The sequence below is a fragment of the Ptychodera flava genome, chromosome 9, assembly GCF_041260155.1.
Source record: "Ptychodera flava strain L36383 chromosome 9, AS_Pfla_20210202, whole genome shotgun sequence".
NCBI lineage: Eukaryota > Metazoa > Hemichordata > Enteropneusta > Ptychoderidae > Ptychodera > Ptychodera flava.
The window spans coordinates 40209750-40236418 of NC_091936.1; the positions used below are offsets into that span (position 1 = coordinate 40209750).

At 38.4% G+C, this 26669-nt stretch overlaps 1 protein-coding gene across 2 annotated transcripts; it reads left to right on the forward strand.

Moving 5' to 3' along the window:
- Nucleotides 1–3494: 3494 nt before the first annotated feature.
- Nucleotides 3495–26446, forward strand: LOC139140974 (protein AF-10-like). Of its 2 annotated transcripts, none has more exons than XM_070710492.1 (14): nucleotides 3495–3740; nucleotides 5717–5796; nucleotides 6210–6264; nucleotides 10344–10453; nucleotides 11124–11227; nucleotides 12113–12251; nucleotides 13862–15224; nucleotides 17648–17780; nucleotides 18136–18227; nucleotides 18802–19046; nucleotides 20304–20668; nucleotides 21605–21755; nucleotides 24290–24490; nucleotides 25457–26446. In XM_070710492.1, the coding sequence occupies exons 1-14, from the start codon at nucleotides 3629–3631 to the stop codon at nucleotides 25502–25504; spliced, it is 3198 nt and encodes a 1065-aa protein (XP_070566593.1). In that variant the 5' UTR covers nucleotides 3495–3628; the 3' UTR covers nucleotides 25505–26446. The 2 variants fall into 2 exon arrangements, with proteins under 2 accessions (XP_070566593.1, XP_070566594.1); XM_070710493.1 differs by having other exon boundaries at nucleotides 3501–3740; nucleotides 12113–12206.
- The last annotated feature ends 223 nt before the right edge of the window (nucleotides 26447–26669 follow it).

Below are 26669 nucleotides of genomic sequence, written 5' to 3' on the forward strand. Positions count from 1 at the left end.
CTTTATCTTGTTCAAAATGGCACATACAGTCCTAGCGGGTAGTTAATAATAAGTGTATACACACACCTAAATTAGTACATTCTCACAAACTTATTTAAAGGGACATAAGCTGTAACTCGTGGCAAGTTTTTCAGTATTCTGCTTCTGTTTATCAACAACCGTGTCTGACCCTAATCCGTTTGTCGTGCTGAAATTTTGAGTGCTCTTTTTGTCAAGACAGCTTGTATGTGTGTAGTGTTCATTGTTTATTGTTTATAAATGAATTCTAGTCCGGACTTGAATACAATTTTCAACAATAATACTCATAGGTTGTGTTGATATGCTAAATACTTGGCGTTAAGTTACAGTTTAGGTATTCAATGAAGAAAGTGTAGGGAAACCACAAAACAAAAGTTCTGAAAAAGTAGCCAAAAGATACAGCTTATGGAGCTTTAAGTTTGAAAGTAAAATCGTAAAAATACATGTACTGCTAAAAGATACGGGTAGTGGGGCTTTAATATTACGCAGAAACAAATTTTACGATTAAATGAACACAAAATTACCAGATACTAGATATACACAAAGGCACGATGTTGAGGAGCAGTGACAGATAAACTGACAGTGAGAAGTTGTAGTTGTGCTGTAAGTGGTGTGTAGAATGATCCGGAATGTCAAAAGCAACGGCAGTCCAGTAATTAAGCAACGGGAATACTCCATAATTACCACAGCACGTCTTGAGTGATCTTGTCAGTAACCTCCTTTCTGTTTCACTGGATAGGATCGGGTCTATCTCAAAAGCCGCATTAAACACAAGCTCCACAGTATGCTTGGGGTTGTGAACTATGCACGCCACAGACTGGGGCAGACGAAATATTGCTCGACAAGAATGTCTGTCTGTCTGTCTGTCTGTCTATTTATCTATTCATCTTTCCATCTATCTACCTATCGAACTGTCAACGTTTGTCGTGCGACAGTTTACATTTTTAAGGTTACAAACTCTAAAAATCACTCTTGTCGGATAAGAGTAGGCCTATATATGAAAGCAAAGATATCGGGGTAGCGTATAGTACATCACATCAACACAATGTTTCATATCATATCAAATCACATCACACCACATCATCTCATGCCATAACATATATCTTTCTACTAATATCTAATATAAACAGTATCAAAGTTGTGTACAATACTAGCAGTGGTCACAATTTGGTGCCATGCTCTCGTTGTACAGTTTGGCACAAGCGTGACCAGGGACAACAGTTCAATACTGTAGGCCTAATTTTCGAATCTCAAAGCTCACGGTGTTTCAGAAACCGCATAGGAAAAGATCACTGGAACATTACTTTTGAGCTTTGTGTCTGACCTGAAAGTATTAACCTGCTACAGTCATTATAATGGCAATGTAATTCTGTGAAACATTTCATTCAATAAAAATGAGATTTTATGGGTAAACAGTATAGATAGGCACTTTCTATGACGTAAGACTCCATACAGCACCAAAATTACATCGACTTGTGTTTTCCGATGGAAGATTGGATTTTCACTTTCCATTTTTAAATGTAAACTCTACGGTTCCCTGATATCTAAAGGCAACATATCTCACGAACACAGAAACAACTTATTTAAAAAGAGCACTCCGTGAAGGACTTTGCACATAGGGCCATAGCATAGGCCCTTTGGCTGAATATGCTTAATGAATAGCTTTTAGAAAATGAAAATTGCGCCGTCAATCATGACATAAAGTATACTCGCTCCTAATTTATATAGTAAGTCGAGAGGCACACGACAACTCACGGAAGCAGACAGTCTATATCCAAATCTTCAAGTGCCAAGTGAAGTTTTACAAAACTATGGGACCTAAGAATCGCATTCCTCCACGGTTCATGTTGACGGCATCATTCATAAATTCATATCTACAACTTTTCAGAGAGGAAACACATGGGCGTTTTAATTGAAATTATATTCTACACAAAGTTTTTAGCTGGTTTGTTTTTGCGATCATCTTCACTTTTACCGTTACCATAAAAAGACTTAGGCCTAAGTGGATTCTTTGCCCCGAACCCCCCCCCCCCTTCATTCGAGCCGACTCTTGATCAAACTATCTACAAATTTAAGTCGCTTTCACTCTCTTTTTTCGGAGAGAGAGAGAGAGAGAGAGAGAGAGAGAGAGAGAGAGAGAGAGAGAGAGAGAGAGAGATGATGATGATGATGATGATGATGATGATGACCATGATGCAGTTCACGCTAAAGGGACTGTTGAAATGCCAACCATGCTGTGCGCGACAAAAAATCGCAGGGGGTTCCTTGGCATGGATACCGGCCTGCTGTGTAGGCCTACTAGGCTACAGCAATTTTTACTATCAATGGGCGGAGAAATTTTATCATTTTTGCACTGCAGGAAAGTTCAAAAAAAAGTCCAGTGGGAGAGCAGGGAGAAAGATTCGGGTTTTTGAGGTGTTTGTCAAGGGCGAGGGAAATATAAAGTGACGATGAGAAGGCAGTAGAGGGTTTGTGATTGGAAGAAAAACAGACAGGAGTTTTCTTGTGGGGGTTTGGGAAAATGGACAGCAGTAAGTTTAGGGTTTTTTTTGCTTTTTTTTTAATGTTGTCATTTGTAACGGGTGAGTTGAGGACACCTTTCTCTTCTAAAGTGAAAGGGACACATCGGAATGTTAAGGTGTTATAATATCTTAGAAATAATGAGCATTTTCAGGCGAAAATCCGGGCAAAAAAGCAGATCTTGTGACAATTCAGCTTTCTTGTCTTCCCTTGTCGTGCAGAGAGAGAGAGAGAGAGAGAGAGAGAGAGAGAGAGAGAGAGAGAGAGAGAGAGAGAGAGAGAGAGAGAGAGAGAGAGAGTGTGTGTGTGTGTGTGTGTGTGTGTGTGTGTGTGTAGCCTGCTTGGACCACAAAGCCCTTCCCATTCGTGACCTGATCGGAAAGGAATGTTTTACGCACGCTATGGTTGTATTGAAATTGTAATGTCTGAACCTCTTCGCGGCTTTCATCGATGGTTTTTTAGTTCATATCTTTGTACAATGTAACACTACGACTGGACATAGGTTATTGTAAGAAATATCACGAGTGGTGCACTTGCGCAATCATGCTCTTGTGTCCCATTCATCAAAAGTGATAAGGCTTAATATTTTACATATAAACAGAATTACTAAAACATCATACAGTACTCCTGACAGACTAGACGTTGACCTCGGACTCGTACTCTGTATCCGAGATCATATTAAAGATACTGATATCGTTAGGATCTTTCACTGGCATATGTAACGATTTAGATGATTTCCTTTAAAATATTATCATATATAACTCAATGCACAGTAAGAGGAGATGAAAATGAGATAAAGCTCCTGTGGGTGTGATATGACGGAACCGACTCTAGCCCCTATTAAAGCTCACATGATCCAACCGCACTGCCCACGGCATCGTAATGTCACTCAAAGCACACCCTCACTTCACCGCTCAAATCCTTCCCACAATTCCGTAATTCTGAGCTCGGCGCATGCCCAGTGACCTTGTTTTAAGACAAAAAGGGAACCAGTTCAAATTTTGTTCAATTCATCTGTCGATTTCAGGCGCCAAAATGTGTACTTTCCTCAGGATACTGGGCGATCGGTAATCTGAATGAACCAACCATAATGGCCAAAGAGATGATAGGTGGTTGCTGTGTTTGTTCGGACGAACGTGGTTGGGCAGAAAATCCGCTTGTATATTGTGATGGCCACGGCTGTAACGTTGCGGTCCATCAAGGTATAGTATACACACGCTGTATTCCGGTGTCACCTCGCACGAAAACAAAAAAATAGAAGATCAGCTCGTCGGACATTTTACTCATACCAGTACTATTTTAAAGCATATCTCATCCTAAATGCACTGCTCCGAAATTCGCTGTGTTTTTTGGCCTATTTTGGACCGAGAGGCTATCGCTAGTTGTAGGAAAACATCCGGTGTAGATATTTTGTCGCTGAGAGGAAAGAGAGAGCACGTATGCTCAAGGTCACAAGACGATTTAACTTTCGCCTCAAGGTTTTCACCGATGTTGTACATAAGCACTTTCACCTTCAACTCGGACTAAGTTCATACACCGTGTCGATTATCCTGATTTGATGTTTTAGCTGGTATAAGTGCGTAAACTAGATGAATGCATGGTTGGCGCTGGGTGCAAAGTACAGCCGATTCCTACAAAACATATACGGTACATACATCCCACATTTGTTGTGACCGATATGGCCAAGCTTAATTGATGTATGAATTAGATTGTCAAAGTTCCGGATTCAAAAAGTATTGCTCATCATGGACAATCCCAATGAATGCGCCGTCTTCACGGGCTCGTTGTTTTGTATTTGACGTTTAACGATGAGCAGGCAAAGAAGCTTACACTTGACATATGTGGTAATGCCAGGGCATGATTAAATATTTACAATGTACATTTTGTATAAAATAATATAATATATAATATTCGACATCTTATATGTGTATTATGATGTAATCGTGGCATTTTGACAAAACATTACAGTCTCTTGCCTAAAAAGGAGAAGGATATTAATGACTTTATAGCACTATTATCAGTGGATACAGTATGGTAAAATAATAATAATAATAATAACAATAACAATAATTTTTTAAAAAGTTATAAAACTGATAAAATTTAATCACTGGAGTCTCAAACTGTGAACGAAGAACAATATTTGGTTGTGGCACAAGCATTACACTAAATCAAACTTATTGTGGTTGTGATATTTAAAGGCCCGGGACTCAATCCCCAGGATCAAGTTTGTTCTAGTCTAGAGGGTGATGTTAGTGTCATAGCCTTTTGTTTTCCATTGAAATTGAAATCTACTCAGTAAATTTCCTGGCAAACAATCGGACACTGGACACAGGCCTTTCAAGACACATGGTTACTATCACCTTTTTTGTTCAGGTGCAACAGAGGTTAGATGACAGGCAGTCATGAAGACAGTTTAAATGCCCAGAAGGACTTGATTTGTTGAAGAAAGAGTTTCTTCCATTTTATTTTACTTGCTACTGAAGGATGCAAGCCTGGCTTTCTCTGCAACATGCAGTGTAGTCATATTTAAAGCTCAGCTTTCTCAGGTAGCCAGGTGCCAAGGTGTCCTTTTAAACTGCATCATTTTGGTGGAAAGAGGAAGGGTGCTGATTGTAAAGACCTCCAATAGTAATGACATTAGCATTTATCTGAAGCAATCAGAAAAATTGGCTTAGTACTGGAATAAGATCAGCTGAGATCTTGAAAATATTGAATTAGAACATGAACAATGAGTTGTTGACATTTGATATTTTCTGATGAGTTTTAGAGCTGGATAGGTTAGCTTGTCCTTGAACCAGATCATGGATGTTGGGATGTTTTAGGCAACCAACCACAGTGTGTGTACTCATCTTGTGTCCAGACAAAATGTATTTCATACCTGTAGTATTGACATCTGCTAGTTCATTGTGGGCAGGTCCACAACACTCCACAGGAAACACTGTAGTATCTGTATATTGATGTGTTTGTAAACCTGTTGCATTTAAGGTACATGTAACAATAATTTGCCTCTTTTCATTCACATAAAGTATTATTGTATTTTTGTGATGAGACGTTTAATGGACTTAGATTCTACCCACAGATGTTTGTGTACGAAGTGTTCCATACTCTGGAGAATAATTGCTGCTGCTGGTATTTACAGGGTGCTTCACTCACTATCATGGTTATTTTATGTTTCCAGCATGCTATGGTATTGTGACGGTACCGACTGGACCGTGGTTTTGCCGTAAGTGTGAATCGCAGGAACGTGCAGCACGTGTGGTGAGTGAAGAAACTGATGTCGTCCAAGATATCATAATGCCACGAGGGTTTCTCAGTTCCCGTTTGCTGTTTTTTCTTGCTGCACTCTGAATGCTGTCACAGTTTTAGGAGTTTGAAATTGTACAATGAAAGTGTGTGCAGGTTGCAAACTGGTTCCATAAACTACAATTGTCCCCTGCAGAATAACATGTATACATACAACCTTGATGCAACCAATTCTTTCTACCATTTGTTTAAATCAATCTCCTTGGTAATTTTGTAGCATTTATTGTTGACAAAATGAAGCTGCCATTCAGTGAATACCAATGGCATTCCATGGAATGCTTCATCAAGGAAGTTTTTAAAAATACCGAAGTAGAAATTGTAAACCATGGGTGTGACCCTCATCTATCCTTTCCTGTTTTCCCCCGCAGAGATGTGAGCTGTGTCCACACCGTGAAGGGGCTCTGAAGAGAACTGATAATGGAGGTAAACACATACTTTTTACTTGAATTTCAGTGTATTTTATGTATATGTTTAGGAACAGAATAACTCTTGATCTTTACTGCTGCATAGAATGTCTAGATTGTCAGGGAGTAGTTAGCCTCAAAGTTTAGTAAACATTGAGGTTGAATGTGCCTCAGGGACAAATATTCAGATTCTCAAACTTTTCCATTTCTGTATTCTCTTTTACAGTTGAATGAGACAATGCATATAGCCTGGTCTAGTCAGGAATCTGAAAACTAAATATATTTTGTTCATTAATAAAACCTTTTGAGTGCAAAAGTCTATTGTTGTCCCCTTTAAAAAATAAACCCAAGCCAATTTTTTCCCAGATTTTTGCCAAAATTTTGAGAAAAAAACTGTAGCGAATGAAATAAAATGTCCATTTGGTCCAAACTTATCATAAAAATTACAGAAAAATTCATAAAAATTGGTAAAATGTTGCACTAAAATTTTGGCAGGAAAAAGTTACAGTGCTCAAAGGGTTAATGATCCCAGTTGTAATGAATGTAAGCTTGAGACTGATTGGACCTCAATTCCATGTCAAACAAGTTCAAGGCAGCTTGAAATCTGAAATTTTATGAAATTTGTGTCAATTAATGAAGCAGACAGGGAACCAAGCAAACCAAGCTTACTTAGTAATTCAGACCAAAGATAGAGGGCATTAATACAATGATGCAGACTCATCTGTGCAGACATACTATATTCTTGTAGTTAAATACTTTGTACTGCGCAGTGGTGCTAATCAACACCATTGGTAAAGACGGCTTGATAGTTGTCGAAAGCTCTGGATAGAGAAATAATTTTCCGGTGCAGTACAAAGTATTCAGCTACAAGAATATAAGAGGGCATTGTTTTTGGATTAGATTATTGGAGGGACTTTGAGTTGCGGTACATGTAAGTAGATTGGTGGAGACTTGGTGTTTTTGCATCAAACCTTTCCCTTTACACAAGCATCACAAATTTGATAGCAAAAGTGGGAGTTAGGGAAAGGTCGCTCTGACTTTCCCATCAGATGAGAATGTTTACAAAGATATGTCAACAGGACAGTTATTTAACTTCTTTCTGATATTTGCCAGGCAGGACATCTGGTACATGGTACATGATACAAGTATTGTTTTAGTAACATAGACATTTTTTTGAAATTTGAAAGGAACAATATTCATCTGTATTCTGACATTCAGCACTTCTTAAAACCATGTACGTATACATGTCTAGAATTGAGGCTGTTAATTCTTGGTAATGCCATGAATTATGATTTAGAATTCAGCCATTGGTTTTTGAAGACCTTTGAAAATAATGGGCTTCAGTTTTTGGAACAGAGCAGTATGTTTGACTGATAATTTTATCCTGCCTCGTTAGATTTATTTGACATTTGACTTAATTGTCCTGTCGTTTGCTCAGACCAACTTTTCTTGTCTTGCTGGTGTATCTTAGACATAGTCACAACGTGGTTTATGCATAGTGGTAGAATGTCAGTTTTGCACGACAGTGACAAGTGATCAAAAATCTTCATTATGACAATAGTTGTATCATCATTCTGTCGCATCTCTACAATGTAGGTCACTGATGTCCTGCCAATGCTACTCTTATACTTTTGTGTTTTGAAAGTTTTCAAAGCGCCAGGTACATGTACAGTGTTCCCGCTAAGGCTTATTTGCGCGCTAATTGCGCAGTGTCTCCGACTGCTCTCGCAGTGAACTTTCATGTTTTGCGCAACTTTAGTCTCCATATGTCATTCGGTAGTTTTGGAAACGATAACTCAGGGCGAAATGTGCGATCTCAGCGTAGATTTTACTTCTGCGTTTCGAGTTTAGCGCCCGTTGGCGGCGCAGTTGCCACCAACGTTCATTGTATGTTGTGACGTACCTCAATAAATTAGCATATACATGAACGGACCCAGCTGTGAGGCAATCAGGCGTATCTCAAGTTGCGCACCCTCTCGAAACCTTAGGGATGGACCATTAGATCTTGGGAGGGGGGGGTGGTCACAATGAAATTGTGAAATTTTTTTTTTTACTATTGTAAATTTCTGAAATTTTTTTTTTCCATTTGAGATTAGCTGTGCAAATTTTTTTTTTCAGAGTAAATTTTCAGATTTATAATTTTTTTTTCGTTCGTCGCTGTCTGAAGATAAAGAGGGCAAACATGTGGTGCCAAGCACCACAAGCGGCCACGCAAGCGGTCGCTGGGAAGAGGTCAGGAGAGGGGTGTCCCCCTGCTGTTGTTGGAGCTTTTGAAAAATAGAGATTCAAATGGTGTTATTTGGTGGCACTTGGGGAGTATTTTTGTGGGGGGAGGTCAGGAGGGGGTGTCCCCCTCCTGCCGTTGGAGCTTTTGAAAAATAGAGATTAAAATGGTGTTATTTGGTGGCACTTGGGGAGTATTTTCGCGGGGGGTGGTCAGGAGGGGGTGTCCCCCTCCTGCCGTTGGAGCTTTTGAAAAATAGAGATTAAAATGGTGTTATCTGGTGGCACTTGGGGAGTATTTTTGCCGGGGGAGGTCAGGAGGGGGGTGTCCCCCCTCCTGCCGTTGGAGCTTTTGAAAATAGAGATTAAAATGGTGTTATTTGGTGGCACTTTGGGAGCATTTTTTTCGGATTACACATCTTCCTCTGAAACATGGTCTTCTTGCTCCTCAGTAGCTTCCTATAGTTTTGAAAATTGACTATTTTGGTTTCCTGGCTTCCCTTTCTACTGCGTGGTGAAATGCCTACATTCACCCCACCAAACATCATGCATATCTCATGATTTACAATTGATTTTGACAAGCTGAGAAGCTAAAATAAGCTAAATAATATAGTGAAATTTGCATATTTGTGTTTTTAGAGCAATTGTTGCCCTTTTTTGATCAAAACATCTATTTCTCTGTAGCAGCATGTCCAAATTGATTGGATGTGTATAGATGTGTTGAAATTTCAATATTTGTCTTTTTGGGCAATTTATGCCATTCATGGTCAAAAAATCTGTATTCTCTGAAGGGCTTGTCCAATTTCTTTGAAATTTGCTACACAAAAACGATTAACCATGCAGATTTATTCAGTATTTGCTATCGAGAAACTTTCAAAGTTCACCCTTTTATGTGTTTTTGTGTTGGGATTTGTTGGATAGATGGCATTCTACGTAGTGTATTGTTGAATGTTAAAACATGTGTTGCTGTTGTTATTTGAGGCTGTTTTTTGAGAAAAAAAAATTGAAAATGCCTTTTTAAAAGCAAAATAATACATAATGACTTGATATGTTGTTTTATCATTATTGACGTGTTTCTACTTGTTCACCCATTCTTGCATTCATCTTGTAATAAAATGCTGTGGAAAAAATGAAACTGATGTGGCCTGCATCTGTTTACCTTGATCTTAAAAGGCAAATACAACTTTCTGTCTTGACAACCATACCATAGTTTCAATGTTTTACCTAGTGTACCTGCTTGGTTTGTACGCAGGAAACAAGTAGAAAACAGGCTCTATAATTTCATAATTTTCAAGTGATCAGAATACAAAAGTCCTGAAAAGATAAGATAATCACAACTTCCAGTATAAGGGATACAGTCACTCTAAATGTATAAATTAAAATTAAAAATGTGCCGGGAGGATGTATTAAAAATACAGAAAGTTGCTTACTGTCGGTAAAATCTAAAAAAAATTCAAAATTTTAAAGACTTTTGCAGATTTTTTTTTTACGCCTTTGTCTTCTTATTTATTTTTTTTTTATTTTGCAAACTAGTTTGAAGATTTTTTTTTTCCTAACTTTCTGCTCTGAAAATTTTTTTTTTTCTGTTTTTGACCACCCCCCCTCCCAAGATCTAATGGTCCGTCCCTTAGAGGAAACACTGGCCAGGTACAAACTCTAGTGCATGTATACATCTTCAAAGTGGGTTGTCCCTACTACCATAGATGTTCATAGATACAACAGAAGTACAATGATTTGGGAGCAACATTCATCCACTTGAAAGATTTTCATTGCATGGCAATTCTGTTTAATTGTTCTTTCTCAAAAAGCTTTAAAAACAAAGCTGTTAGACATTCACAGTTTTTTCTTAGCTTGACAATATTCATTCTTTCTCAGGATGGGCGCATGTGGTTTGTGCATTGTACATCCCTGAAGTGAGATTCGGCAATGTTACCACGATGGAACCAATACTCCTGTCAATGGTGCCACACGAGAGATACAACAAGGTGAGAGAGGTGATGATACGTGTGATTTTGATCTTGGATATGAAGGCTTGTTGCCATGACAATTGTGTTCTCATGGTAACATGTATGTGACGTGTATTGATATAAGGTACTATCCAGCAGATGTATTTCAGTGAGCGTTCTGCCCAAGTAGATGTGCACAGTATTCTGTATGTCTAACTCTTCGTGTAATGTTACTGACAATGATGTGAATACCATAAGAAAATAACAGATTGTTCACTTTGGATTTACTGTTATACATCAGATTTTGTTTTGGAAAAATTTACCAAAAACAAAATACACGGAGATTTCTTACTGGAGAATAGATACTTATTTGATGGAAATTTTTTTGTGACAATGAAACATTGTCTTGATTTTAGACCAAAACTTGCATAGGAATATTTATTTGAGACAGATATCATACTCAAATGCTTGGCATACCTGTGCCAATCCTTGATGTTCCACAAACTGTGATGCAAAAGATATTCAATAATTAAGATTGACTTTAACAAATTCTTTTGACAAATTACTGTAGAATACTAGAAAGTGGAGCCTCATAAAAATTTGCATACAGTGTAGTATTATGCCATTTCTGTTGATGTGTAGAATTTGTTTATCGGAGAACCAGGTACATCATTGAATATCCTTTCTTTGTCTCACTTTGTAACCCAAGGTATGCTACATATGTGAACACCAACACCGAGAAAGTAAAGCAAGTACTGGGGCTTGTATGACTTGTAACAAGAATGGTTGCAGACAATCTTTTCACGTCACTTGGTAAGACATCAGATCTATTCTTATTTCCCCGTCCCTGCATCCAACGCCATAGAACAAGTAATTTGTTGTTCATACCAGCCGCAATTCAAAAGTTTTGGTTTGTCAGCAACACCTCTGTAGGTCGTAGTATTTTCATTTATATCCCTTTTTCAGAAAACTTTTGTTGGTCTAATCACTCCCTTCTGTCAAATATATTTGTAAAATGAAACCTGATAAAATATATTCATACATAGATGGATACACGTATACAAACTGCTAGACAATTTACCAGGGCAGGTGCTATTTTGCTTGGACAGATATTTTCCAATCTTACCGGCCTAGATATCCAGGCATAACTTTCCATGTATTCCCTAGATCCAGGATATGGTGGCAAGGGAACACTCAACAGGCTTCACGATCGACAAAGGCAATGGTGTTTTTCCCAAAACATGGTCCAGCACATTTGTTTTCTTCTGTAATTTTGCTGTAAATATCACATCATCATGTACCTTAGTCAGCCGACATACATGTAGTTTTCTTCTCTAAGTCTGTGAGAGAAAGAAATCCTCAACGGTGACTTTTCAGTCAATAGAGCATTGATATATTGTTCAAAGATCTTCATGCTGTTGTACTGTGCAAGGTTTTCAAACCAGACTTTACACGGGATATGCTTGTACATGTCCATCAAAATCAGATTTGAGTTGTATTGAACAACACAGCAATGTTGGGTCAAAACTAGTGCACTATCATCGTTTATATTAACATGCTCTTTTTTCATCTGTTTATCTTTGAACAGAGAAAATCTTCCCGATAAGAGATCATTTATTGTATTTCCCACCTCCATTTTGTCAACTCATAACCTGAGAGTTTTTTACATATTCTTTTTCATAAATTCACCCCTCATAGTGCTCAAATGCAAGGATTGCTTTGCGAGGAAGCGGGTCAGTTCACCGACAATGTCAAATACTGTGGTTACTGCGAATACCACTACAATAAACTGGTAAGGAACAGGGACATGTGGAATGCCCAAGATGCAAACAAACATGTATGTACACACAATTCAAAATGGCCAACGTACCAGGATGGGGGCATCGTTTTCATTACTGCCTCCACCCAGGCACGTTGCAACCATAGCTGCAGAGAAAAAAAAATACCTAGTAGTCTGTGGGCCGAACTCTAAAAAAGGCTCTAGAAATTGAATTTCGTTCAGAGGATCTTTTACCTACAAGATGTCAGCTGAAAATGATTGTTCATAATACACTGATTTTAAAAAGTGAATTTTCAAGAAAAAAGTGAGCTTCAGGAATGAGAATTTTTGACCAAAAATTGAGGTTTTCTCCATTTTTTGGTGTTAATGAAGAAATCTGCATTGTTACGTTATGAAAGAATGTAGATGTTGCATTTTACTAGATATGCTTAAAACTTGTATTAGCAAATTTGACAGAAAAAGTGGAGCATGCGAAATTTAATTTGACATGCTAAAACAGTAAAGATTCTAAATCAGTCCTGATATCAAAGGGTAAAGGTGATAGTCAAGATGATTGTATCGTACTCTTCCCAGTTTTCCTCCCCTGCCAAAGAATTTAGAAAACTGACCTTAAGTTAGCTTACCTTTTGGATGAAACTACTCATGAATCATAGGATTCCTACCTTCAGAAGACCATGATGAAAAAGATAAGGAGAAATTAAAATGAAACTTATGTGGTTAGAATTCTATGTTGTTGTTGAAAGCTCTATTTTCAAATACATTTGCTTATTTGTCGACAGAGACATTTACAAATTTGTCTTCAAGAAATGTTAACAAATTTTAAGGAATGCAGTGCTTGGTTGCCATTTTATTGCTTAAAGTTGTCGACAGATGCACAGTACTGGAGATATCCCATGATTCATTATGATTTGTACCATTGGAGATTCCTCGGTGAAATCTACCATGTCATCCATGTGTAGACAAATTCAGAGACTGAAAAAGTACTTTTAAGCAAGCCATTCTTCTCTATTCCCATTTTAAATTATTTGGAAAAGTATTCTTGATTGAGAGAGGAGATAGCATTTTTGTAAAATTTTCCACAAATTGTGTCCTGAGCAATACAGAATAATGTGATGGAAGGTGGGAGACTAGTTGCACCAGCTTTATGAAACAAAAGGAGTTTGGTTTTTTCCCAATGGAAATGACTATAAAAACTTGCATGCTAACTTTTCTCAGAGAATAACCCCGTCACTTTGTCATAACTTGCTACCCAAAAGTGTGGTATTTGTTGTACCTACAGAATATGATTTCATGGTTATTTTACGATTATTTTGAAATTTGCACTGAAATATCTAAATGTACTTTGACTAGATATTATTAAAGAATTATATAGATGCCTCACATTGTTGCTAATGCACGGAACTGAAAAAGTTATAAGAAAAGTAGCCTTCATTGGTACAAACAGACAGAATTGTGGGTAAATTATTGTACTGTGAATTGTGCTGCCAAAAGCAATGTTGTATGCAAGTGAAAATGTGAAACTGAGAACATGAATCTACATTTACTATTGAATCATAATTGCTGAAAATTCAACATTGACCTCCTGGCTTAGTTTTACACTTCAAAAAAGGCGAGACATTGTATTTTCTCACATCTTTTGTCTATTTTGCTATATTCATTTTTTGTAGAAGAAAGATAAAGATACAATCAAGACCATACCGGCATTCAAACATCACTATACTACGACGCCGGAGAAGGAGAAAGCCCCTGAGAAGAAACATGAAAAGCACAAACAGAGAAAGAAGCATGCGGTATCAACTGAGGCCAGCGTGGTCACGCAGACTGAGTATGAGAAGACGAGAACTGAAGTTGCTGAGAGCATACCAATGACCAGCGGTAGTAGCTCTTTGAAGTGTCTGGAGGAGACGGCAGCCAAATTCACCAGTGCAAATTTCACAGAAACGGAATTTACATCAAACAAACCAATTGGAGAACCAAGTCCAACAGAGGTTGTCACACCACCTTTGCATAAACCCAAGAAACACTCTGGTCAGAGAGGCAGGAAACCTGGACCATCCAAGTCTGCTCTGGCAGAAATTGCAAGTGTGAGTGGACGGTCAGACAGTCCGAGTTCTACTGCCAGTCAGCCAGATTTGCCGGGACTTGGTCTGCCGGAGATCAACGCCATCAACGCAGCCGATCACAGAGCGACGCCCAGCGATGACGCATCTTCCACCAAGTCCAAGTCCAAGTCGCAAGCGAGGTCCTCAAAGGACACATCTCGCGAACCTACGCCTTCAAGAATGCCCAGTGTCACCACAGAGACCATCGAGCACAAGGATCTGCCGCTGATTACAACATCAACGTCCACTCCCCCACCCATTTCCATTGACACAACCCTCGCCACTATTACTGATGCCCCGGACATTGTACCAGGTAAAACCTATGAAAGTTCCTACCATGATTTCATGATGAAGTACTCACAGGTTGGAGTTGGCAGTTCGAAGCCAGCCCCACAAAGACACAACAAAGAGCCCACTGTGTCACCGATAACCATTGTTAAGTCCCCGGACAAGCATGACAAAAAGAAGCATCGTGTGAAAAAGAACAAAGCTCACCCAGGCAGACCCAAAGGTGCCAAAACTGTGAAGGACCTGATAAATGAATCGTCACAGCCATCACCAAAGAAATCAAGGAAGTCAAGCACGTCATCCTTGAATAACTCAGTTAACACTGTAAACTCTAGCTTTAATTTCGCTCTGCATGAGGTCAATGCCATGCAGTCGGGGCCCCTACCCCCACAATTACAATCAGGACCACTACCCCCACACCTCCTACCTCAGGGATCACCAACCAGGCACCTCACAGCATCTCAGAGTTCCACCTCCACACTGGGACTGTCTGGCTCCGCCAGAGCCGGTGGGGAGGCTAGCTTGTCTGGGAGCATGAACTCAAACCTCAGTCAACAGCTGTGTAGCAATCAACTTAGTACTTCAAACACATCCATGCCGTCTCTTGTTCCAGAAAATGCTGACCTAGCTGCCAATCAAGGTAAGATTGCTGCACTTCTGTACCCTCACACAGTTCACTTATCACAAGTGGTATAACCTAGGCATTGTCCATGTTGAAGTTGGACCTTTACAGAAATAAATGGAGTTTCACAGTTCTAGGATTTGCATTCAGTGAGTGGAAAATGAAAATTTTGTGTTTTAAATCCGTTCTATGAAAGTAATCAAAATGCTCATGATAAATTTCAATGTCACCATTCCAATTAAAACCTGCTGGCAAAAAGCAAGTGCAATGTCTTTATAGTGTGTAGTTGCTATTTTATTGAATCCCCAATGGCAATTATTTTGACTTTCAAAAAAACCCAAAAACCCACAAAAGAATACTAAATTCTTAAAACATCCCAAATACAAAGAAAAGTTCCAAACTATTAAAAACTGAAATGGCATATCAAAAATCACCAGTTTAATGACAAGAGTTAATGACTTGGGTCCATTTACAGCCAATCAGTAAGGTGTTTGGAAAGTTCAATGACGTTGCCTATCAGTGTAATATTAGGAGAGTGTCAAGAAATGGTAGTGTTTTATTTTAAGGGTGAGGTAGACATATGGTGAGAGAAAAGAAAAAGAAAATTTTAGATCAAATGTAAATACGACAATAATACATGACACAAGAAAGCCAATACCTGTAAATATGGACTTGTGAGTGGTGAAATGTGATTATCACTGTGACCAAGGACAAGTTTCACATGTAGAAAGACAGAGAACAACACAAGATATGCAGAAAGGGAAAACAAAATTGAATTTCTAAGACCATTTCTCTGTGATAAGTAACTTATATGCTGCTGCATTCTGCCTGATATACATGTATCTGTCTTGATGGTGTTATGAATATATGTATCAGTCAATAGCCGATCCAAAGTAACTGTGCCTGTGATGGGAAGGGGGTTTCCATCTTAACGAACACATTTTGTTTTTTGTAACTTCATGGATCTGAGTTGTTCCTTAACCCTTGTCCTACCAAATTCAAATGTCAGTATCAGGTCAAGTTGGCTTAAGCCAGTGAGACAAAATATGTCCATATGTTGAATTTTAACATAGACTTGAACATGGTGACTAGTGATTTACAATTTGAAAGATTGTTAATTCTCAAGGTATACAGCTGTATGTGTGTTCTTTGCCTGTTTCATGAATGGCTTTTTTTCAAGACTGAAGTCATTTTCCACTGGGAAGCAAATCAGGGAATGAGATGATCACAGAGAACATTGAAACTTTTATGTAAACTACACTTACATGTATACATGTAAATTGCCTTATGGTTTTGTATCAACATTATTAATTGTTCAGTCTTTAGAAGTGGAGCATGCAGGTTCATCGTTCTAAGGGTTGTAATTGAAGTATGATAGGAAGTACAGTAGGAAATTTACTTTTATGTCATTTTATTTACTCATCAAAGAGCATCAACTTAACCCTTTTCCTGCCAAGTCCATATTTCACCACCAGGTCAAGATGGTTAAAATTAATGAAACACAATGTATTCCATATGATGTATTTTAACATAATACTGTACATTTGAAGGCTGTTGAAAACATAATACTGTAAAGTTGATTTTTTTTTCGACAAAAGATACTATAACATACCAAGCCAAGTGGGTGAAAATACGTCATTTTTTGGCTCAATACCGCTTTTTACTGACTTGGCTGAAGGAGAAGTGATGCAGTTATTACTGTCTGGCAGGAAAAGGGTTAAAGATGAGGAAGTTAGAGAAAGAAAATGTAAATATACCACTGCAAAATGATTAAAAATGATAAACCAATGCAGACAAATGTAAATAGACCAATGGTCTTTTCAGTTAAACATTATACAGTCAGTAACCAGCATTATCATACAGCCATTCTGATATCACTCCGTTCTGGTGATATTTGTTGTAAAAGATCATCATTGTTTTATGGTAAATGATGAGTTAAATGGTATTAGCATTGAAACTTTAACAGTTGTGAAGATCAGGACCATTTTCAGCAGTTAAGTACCGCGATGGTGTGTTGGTATGGTATCGTTTACCAATGGTAATTCCATTCAAGTCCTTTGCTGGTTTTTAGAAGCACCAGCAAACACAAAAACACTTCAGAGAACATTTTACATGCACAAAGATGCAGGATGTGTGGCATGATAAGGTGACGTCAACTTTGTATGTCACCTGTTGACATGGCAATGCCCATGGTAAGCACACTAATTGATCATGTCCATCTTGCCACAGTGATTTGCAGATTAAATTTTAAAGGTTTTGAGGCATAGGAAAGATTTAAGGATAAATATTGTGGTACCATATTGGACCAATAGATAGTTTTTCCTATCCATTTCCTGCTTTATGTTAGTTCTCAGTTGTATGTCGCAGTGGTGTGAGAAGCCAAGAGTTATGTGTAGCTTCTTTTGTTTTACCCTGTATTTTTTTCTCATCATTTCCATCAGTCGCCAGTGATACTGCCTTCAGAGATGTTTTCAGTACAGCGGCTAACAACGGCCTCTTGATTGGTCCCCAGAGGCACCACGCACAGAGTAATAACACTCTCCAGAGAACCAATACGGAAAATTCAAGCACAGTGTGAGTTGCGTATATACATGTAATTTCTCTGTAACAACCATCCAAATTCCATGAATCTGTCTCCCTGCAAATATCTCACAGCCAAGCCACCCTCCCCCCCCCCCCCCCCCCCACCAAATGAGACATGCTAGTTGATCTCTACAACCATTTTGTAACAATCTCACAGATGAACAAATCAGTTCTCCACTTCTAGGCTGTCATTAGGAGAATACAAAGGTGAATTCAGTGGTCTTGCAGTGTAGCTTTCTGTTCATGGTAACATCATTTATTTTACACATCAACCAGTGTGTGATGCCAAACTGGAGATATTCGGATCGTAATACAATACATTTCTTGTTTCCATTCATGCTTGCAGACCTCCATTTCCGGCAACCATGGAAGAACTGCTGGAAAGACAGTGGGAACAAGGCTCAGAGTTTCTCATGCAACAGGGAGCTCATTTTGACAGTAAGTGTAACAGTCAGTTATTGTATGTGAGTGATTGACAACCTACAGGTAGTCAATGGACCATCCGTTTACAGTTCATGTCCTAAAAGGGAAGATAAAATTGTTTCTTCACAAAGAATAATGACGTGAAAAGATGAATTTTTTAAGCATGAGACACCATCTTCTCAAAATTTCCTCATAGAGTGAATGTCAGAAATGGTTGAAAATTGTTGCCCCAAGGGTCCCCTAGTGAATCATGAAAATAAGTGCTAGAGCCTTTCATAGTCCGAGGTTAATAAAATCCGAGGGGAATAGCAGTAGTTCAGCTCTGTACATTCATTGTGAGAATTGTCAGTCCATTGTCGTTCAAACTTGATAGTATTAAATCAGCAAGATACTACAGATTGTATTGTAGTTTGTTTGATGCTTTAACCCAGTAAGTCTATTTTACAAGCATGCCTTTTTCGTTAAACATTTCTATTGCTCGTAATTTATGTCCCTATGTCGGGGACCAAATAAGATTGTGTTACAGCATAGAGATTGTGTTAACATTGACCTGTTAACTATTAACATTTCCAATGCCCCTTGCCAACAGTTGCCTCTCTGCTGTCCTGTTTACATCAACTTCGAGCTGAGAATCAGAGGTTGGAAGAACACATCAAGAACCTCTTGGCCAGAAGAGACCACTTACTGGCGGTCAACGCCAGGCTGTCTGTCCCTCTTGGTAACTCAATAGGTGCCGGAGGGGGTTCCACTGATAACAGCCCCAATGGACCTACAGGCAGGAGTCCACGAATTAATAACCTGATCCATCCAGATACACCACAGGGACATTCTCAGGTAAGAGCAATCTTTCAATTTTGTTTTAGCTCCCACTTGCCATGTGAATGTCAGGGGGTAGGGGTAGGGGGAACATAAATATCATTGTGCCCTCCAAGTTAAGGTAGTTCTGCTCACACTTTCCCCAAGGAAATTTTCAACCATTCTCTTTCAAAATTAAGTGCAAAAATCAGGGTCACCGTGTAAATTGAGTTCATAGAGAAACAAATTACCCGACATTTACTGATATTTGAAATTCAATATGGCTGCCATCCCTGTGTCATGGGGGAAGGCAAAATTTCTGATTTTCACAAAATCAAGCCTGTAAAAACTTTATTTACTCCATAAGCTTCAAAATGAACCCCCACAAGTGGTAGACCAAACTAACATTGCAAAAGTTTGGGAGTACTCGTGTCTCTCCCTTGTGACACATTTCACATGTACCTCAAATTGATGCACCACTGATGCAAATAAATGCTACAAATGAAATGTACTGCTATAGGGCTGACAGCAAGAACTTTCCAAAAAATTGCAAATTTGATTCAAAGCATTCACCAATGTCGCAAGTCTGTCTGGGAGCTCTCTGCTCTGCTCCATGTCTGTGTATATTACGTACCCATAGTAAAGTACATGACCAGATAAATCTCTACCCTGAGTCCAGCAGATTAATCTCAGATTTTGTCTTGAACACAACCACTTCAGAGAAAGGTTTAATGCAACTGAATGATAGAGATACAAAGTAAAACACTGTAGAGACATTCCTGGTGTGATCATAATGAATTGGGCTAAGCTTAACTGTGATATCTTTGCAGTGTCAAAACACATAATCAGTTTAATTACAGGAATTTTGGGGGGAAAGTACTGCTTGAACATGACTGCATGTATAACTGCATATCCATCAGAAATTTACTAATTACAGAAACCATTCTGATAGCTGCTAATTTAGACAACAATAGACACACTACCCATCTGTGTTACTATGAAACAAACATTTCAAATTAATGTACAGAAAACTTTTCACACTCGTCAAAAGATCTCCAGTTAAGTGCCATAGCCCCTTTGTAACTGTCTCAATTGTAGAGAAGTTGAACAAAAAGAAATATACTGTCATGAACATAATTCATTACTCCGTAGTGCCTTTGGAAACTTTAAATATCATACAGGAGAGAGTGATCGCATCAATGTTATTAGTCTGCAGATCAGATTTGAGAAATTTGCTGTGCTATAAAGACTCAGATGAATTAGATTGAATATAATTTGTTCTTGTATGAACTCCAGGATGTTATCTCAAGTCACGGCTCAGTAAGCCAGACAAGCAGAAGCCCAGGTACCAGTATACATTCCAATAGTCCAGGTCAAGGGTCACAGCCTCCTCAACTTCCTGTGTCCGTGCCAACGGGGCCTCTCCAGCAGGTTCCAACAACACCCCCTCACCCACAGGCGGCTCCATCGCTCCATCCACAGCAGACAGCTGCTGCTGTAGTGTCCATGTCCATGGCGGGGCAGCTGCAGGGAAACCACAACGCCATGATGCAGCCACCGCCACCGTCTCACGGACCGCCGCAGTCAGCAATGCAGCAACCATCGGTACAGGGACAGTTCCCAGATGGAAGGATGAACATGCCTACACATCATCAAGACAGGTGAGAGACCATATATCCTATCTGGTTCAAAAATATGTTCCTTCTAAACATATATACCACAGTGTACCACACCCCCCCCCACCCCCAATAATATAATGATTTAATGATAGTGGTCTTATCTCATCTCTTTGTGTAAACAGACCACAAGTTCAAAAAATCTCTTGTTGACATGAATAGTGTCCTCAATGTCACAAAGTTTCTGGCAATTTTATCTCAGAATTCGAAGGCAAATTATTGTTTGTACCTCAAAAGGTGTAAAGGTATACATAAACCCTTGTCCTGTCAGGCAAATTGGACCCTATCCTACCAACTCCATAGAAAACAGTCTGATATTATTTGTATACAGAAGTATGCAGATGAGGCCTATTATCCTGCCATGTACGCCTGATTTTCAGCTCTTCACCATTGTGGGAAGCTAGCCAGACAGGTTTCTGTGCCCTCCCCTACCATTTGACTCCTGGCAAACCTGTTTCAACAAAGAAAACCATTCCTCTTGCAAGGTCAGAAGTGTACATGATGAGCGACAGGATACCAAGTCGATAAGAACAACCCATTTTCCACAGAGTTTTGCAGGATAACGGCCGCCACTGCACATCTTCTGGCTACAGGGAATTTCAGCTTGATTTTCACTGACTTGGCTGGAAAAGGGTGAAAATTACAGCCAATCAGCTGTCCAGTTATGGTGGAAAATGTTGTTTGAATGATACTATACATAGGAATAAATAGTAGAGAGAGATGATATTCTATTTTATGGTAACATTCATCACATCTTAGCAAGAACTTCATTTAAATGTATCATTACAATACCTTAATAATTTATATTATTTGTATTTGTTAAATTTTTTTGTATAACTCCATCAGTGTTTTTCTAGTACCAACATATATTGACTTGACCTTTGACCCTAACCTATATTGACTTGGCCTCTGACCTTGCAGCTCACCGGATTCTCAGAGGTATCGAGATCAACAACAGCATCCCATGAGGGAAACCAACAAGGAACATCAAGTGAGAGAACACCAAAGACAGCATTTAATGCTGCAACAACAGCAGTTAAACAACATGCTGCAGCAACAACAGCTGACGCAGGTAAACTCTTTGATTCAATGACGCAGCTCTAAGGAAAGACAGTGTTAACAAATGATGCAACAGTCCATTTGATAATATGTGCAAAACAAACCAGTGAGATCAAGTGGAATCTTTACTGTTGATGGATAAGATGCACAGAACTTTCAATGCTTGTCTGGAATCTCACAGGCAATGCCTTGTCCCTCACTACATCATATGCCATGTTGCCCCTAGCAGTTGCATGTTATTAGAAATGTCATCGGTCGAACAGAAAAACTCACCATAATTGACACGGACTGATCAATACTGCAAACAAGCGACCTAGCGGCCGATATAGCTCCGCTGTGTTTATGTAGAGAATAACTATTTTTGACACATGTTGATGAAGAAGGTGGAAATCTTTGATAGCTCAATGCAGTGGCCAGAAAAAAGAGGCTAAAATAGCCGCAAAAATACACAATAGAAGATTTCATTGTACTTTGAATATATCACATTGGATCATCCCTAAGAACATGTCAACCAAAGCTATCTGATGAGTAGTTTTTTGGAGAATAAAATTTTCTGACCAAAAATGGCAACAATTGCCCCCAAAAATAAAATTTGCAGATTTCATCACAATTTCAAAAGATCAAATTTAGTTCATCTATAGAAACCTGTATACCAAATTTCAAAGCTGTTGAACAGTACTTTTTGAGAAACACATTTTTTAACCAAAAATGGAAAAAATTGACCAAAAAATTCAAAATTGCAGATTTCATCATAATTTCAATAAATATTATTTAGTTCATCTATAGAAACCTCTATACCAAATTTCAAAGCTATTAGATGAGTAGTTTTGGAAATACACATTTTTTGACAAAAATTGGCAAAAATTGCCCCAAAAATACAAAATTACAGAGTTCATCAGAAATTCAATATATATTACTTAGCTCATCTGTAGAAACCTGTATACCAAATTTCAAAGCTATCAGACCAGTACTTTTTGAGAAACACATTTTTTGACCAAAAATGGCAAAAATTGCCCTTAAAATTACAAAATTGCAGATTTCATCATAATTTCAATACATATCATTAAGGTGATCTGTAGGAACCTGTATACTAAATTGCAAAGCTATCAGATGAGTAGTTTTGGAAATACACATTTTTTGACCAAAAGTGGCAAAAATTGCCCCAAAAATACAAAATTGCAGATTTCATCATAATTTCAATAAATATCATTAAGTTCATCTGTAGGAACCTGTATACCAAGTTTTAAAGCTATCAGATGAGTACTTTTGGAAATACACATTTTTTGACCAAAAATGGCAAAAATTGCCCCAAAAATACAAAATTACAGATTTCATCAGAAATTCAAAATATATTACATAGTTCATCTATAGAAACCTGTATGCCAAATTTGAAAACTATCAGACCAGTACTTTTTGAGAAATACATTTTTTGACCAAAAATTGCAAAAATTGCCTTAAAAATGCAAATTTGCATATTTCTGCACAATTTGAACAAATCTGAAATAGATCATCCCTAGGGACATATGTACCAAATATCAAAGCTATCTGACTGGTAGTTTTGAAGGAGAAGATTTTTAAAGATTTTTTTACCAAAAATGACAAAAATTGCCTTAAAAATACAAATATGCAAATTTCACCACATTTTGGACAAATCTGTTTGAAGTCACCCTAAGTAAACTGCATATCAAATTTCAAAGCAATCAGACAAGCGGTTTCAGAGAAGAAGATTTTTTTACCAAAAACACCAAAAAATGCCCCAAAAATACAAATATGCAAATTTCACTACGATTTGAACAACTTTAAGTGAGGTCACCCCAAGTGAGCTGCATATAAAATTTCAAAGCAATTGGACTTGCGGTTTCAGAGGAGAAGGCAATTGTTGACGGACGACGACGGACGACGACGGACGACGACGACGACGACGGACGACGACGGACGACGACGGAAAATCAACCTATTTGATAAGCTCCGCGTCGCTGACAGCGGAGCTAAAAAGCAATCCTATGGAAGCACTATTTGCTCCCCAAACCACCTACAAAAAGAATCCTATGGAACAACCATGTGCTCCCCAGACCCACTTCAAAAACAACCCTGTAGAAGCACTAAGTGCTCCCCAGGCCCACTACAAAACAATCTTATTGAACCACTAGTCACCTCCCAGACTCACTGAAAAAACAATCTCATGGAACCACTATGTGCTCCCCAGACCCACAACAAAATCAATTCTACCTAACCACTATGCATTCCCCCTACTGTACAAAACCAATTCTATGGAACCACTATGTGCTTCCCAGCCACCATAGACTGACACTGGCATGAAACGCAAAGACACTATGAACAGTATGTGTCTATACATAAAATTCATATATTTGTAGACTGCATACTAAAATATGGCTCTGTCATTAACTATGAGGACACCAGTAATATTAGAATTCATATGTGCATGGGAGACTATGCTGTCCTACCGTCTATTGCCATTTTCTGAACAAGTTTACTTTAGCAATAGCTTTTATCTGTTTTCTCATTGCCATCTTGTCCGTCCATTAGGAACAGCATCAACACCTAGTGTTTCAGTTGATGCATCAGCAGTCGGCAGGACCGGGACAGACCGCAGCGGCCGCTGTAATACAGCACGGAGGGAACGGTCATATGCCACATATACAGATGTCTCCTCAGGGTAGTGCAATGCCGACATTACATATGAATGGCGAGCATTCTGGGCTACCTCCGGATAGCAATCTTTCTAAGGTAACAGGAATTAGAAAAGTACGCATTTAGAGTGTCAAGAGCATCTGATGTGTGATAGTGTAGGGCGCTGTCTACATGTGTATTTGCAGGAAGGCAATCTTTGTTAATCCTGCAAAGTCAGTGGAAATTGCATTGGTTTTTTAGAATGCACATAAACTGGCATTCTGGGTCAATTATCCTGGGAAAATTCAGTAATGTCCATGTATAAAATAGCCAGCCAAGTCCAGTGGCATACGAATGATGTTTTGGTCTGTTTTTAGGGAGTGCTCAAACTGCCAAGTGCATGACAAGTTCTGAATATTTTTGTGTATGAGACGAGCCAAGCAGATTTTGTTGTAATAGCAATCTTTACTGGCTTTGCACAATTTGGGGAGTGACAGGATCAGTGGCAAAGGATTAATAACGATGAGAATTCCAAATGGCAGTGAGTTGAAGAAAGAATGTTTTCCGTTAAAGATTTCAAATATGCAGATTCTGTCGATTTTAGCCATTTCTATCCTATTTTTAGAAAATTTACAAATCATGTATATAATTGGAGCCTGTTCATCAGAAAGTAATGTCACTGGAAAGGATAAGACTCTGCAAGAGTTCCTTCTAATACCCAACTCCCATCAATGTAATGATAAAAAAATCCATTCAGTCCTTAGGGTCCCCTCAAAACAGTCTGAATTCACTCAATGCATGGGGTCCCTCAAAAAAGTCTGAATTCATTCAATGCTTGGAGTCCCCTAAAAACAGTCTTAATTCATTCAATGCATGGGGTTCCCTCAAAACAGTCTGAATTCATTCAATGCATGGGGTCCCCTCAAAACAGTCTGAATTCATTCAATGCTTGGGGTCCCCTCAAAATAGTCAGAGCTAGAGCTGTAAGGGCACTGCAGTGGCTGCTAAATGCATAGATTAATCGCGGGCTGGTGGTCGCCGTAAAATTAAATTAAAAACTTCATCATCTCATTCATCCACCAGGCATCACAAGGCAAGAAGGGAAGCAGTAGCCATGGAAACAAGAGCTAGAGAAGATGAAGTGTCAAGCCTTAGAGGCAGCACACAGAATCCAATAGAGACACCATTAGGTAGAATAACAAAAGTCTGAGAGTTCCATACTGAGGGCGCTAATACACTAGAAGTATTAAAGCCAGCTTAGCAAAAGGATACCTTTTATCTGGCAAATTGAATATTGCTGTTTTTTTCCCACGTCGTAGCTTCATTTCAATTTTTAACAGAAATTCTCTATATTTTATAGGCTGATAGAATTGTGTAAATAGTTAACACATTGATTGTTTACGAGATCATTTTTGTATGTATTAAAAAAAGCGGTCACAGATCTTTTCCCCGATGTATATATATAGACAGGTCTTGTTTTGTAACTTTTACCTTCCCACTGCTGGCTGATTCTGTACATACACATTGAAGGCAATCTCTATGAAAACATTTTATATTTTTCATCGTTGAATTTTGTATTCAAATAAGTAGGAAAAATGCTACAAAAAACAGGAAAATTAACATGAATTATTTATGATATTTAATGTAAGTTTTTATTGTGATACGTTGAATTTTTTGTGAAACCTTTCACGTGAGTTTTCTCTCTAGAGGTCAGCAGTGCAAAGGTTAAAGTTCAAATGTCAAATACAAAGAACCTAATCCAAAGTGTAGATGGTAAACTTGTAAGAAAAATTATGAATTAACCTTTCAGTGAATGAGTGATTCTTATATCACAGAAATTAATTTCATTTTTGGTCAATTTCTCAAAAACTTCTAAAACAAAAAAAATATCTTAACATTCCACTTGTGAAAGCTTCCAGATATTTTAAGTACTTGGGAAGTTTCGATTTGTGAATATTGTTGTATAAACTGTTCATATTGTTGAAGCCCAGGTTAAATGAATATCGCCGCATGTAGTTTCTTTTCTCCCCTACCATTGATGCCACTAATAAACATGATTCATGTTTTACCGTAGTAGTTCTAGTATCATCTTGTTTTGTGTGTTGATTCCAAGACTTGTTCACCCCTTGGAATTTAGACCAAGAATCTGAGTTTTCCTAGACAAATGTGTATACACCTCGAAAATCCCTGCAATTTTAATCCACTGTCAAAACTGACCATAGAATGAACAAACAGTGGATGTTTGTTGGATGATGTCATACATTTGCCATGATGATCCTTAAAAGGTGATTTTCAT

Bases quoted from the DNA above. Each gene is read 5' to 3' on its own strand.
- LOC139140974 (XM_070710492.1), top strand. From the start codon at position 3,629: ATGGCCAAAGAGATGATAGGTGGTTGCTGTGTTTGTTCGGACGAACGT. The intron at 19,047-20,303 runs GTAAGAGCAATC...TATGAACTCCAG, and splicing joins CACCACAGGGACATTCTCAG to GATGTTATCTCAAGTCACGG. The intron at 20,669-21,604 runs GTGAGAGACCAT...CTGACCTTGCAG, and splicing joins CCTACACATCATCAAGACAG to CTCACCGGATTCTCAGAGGT.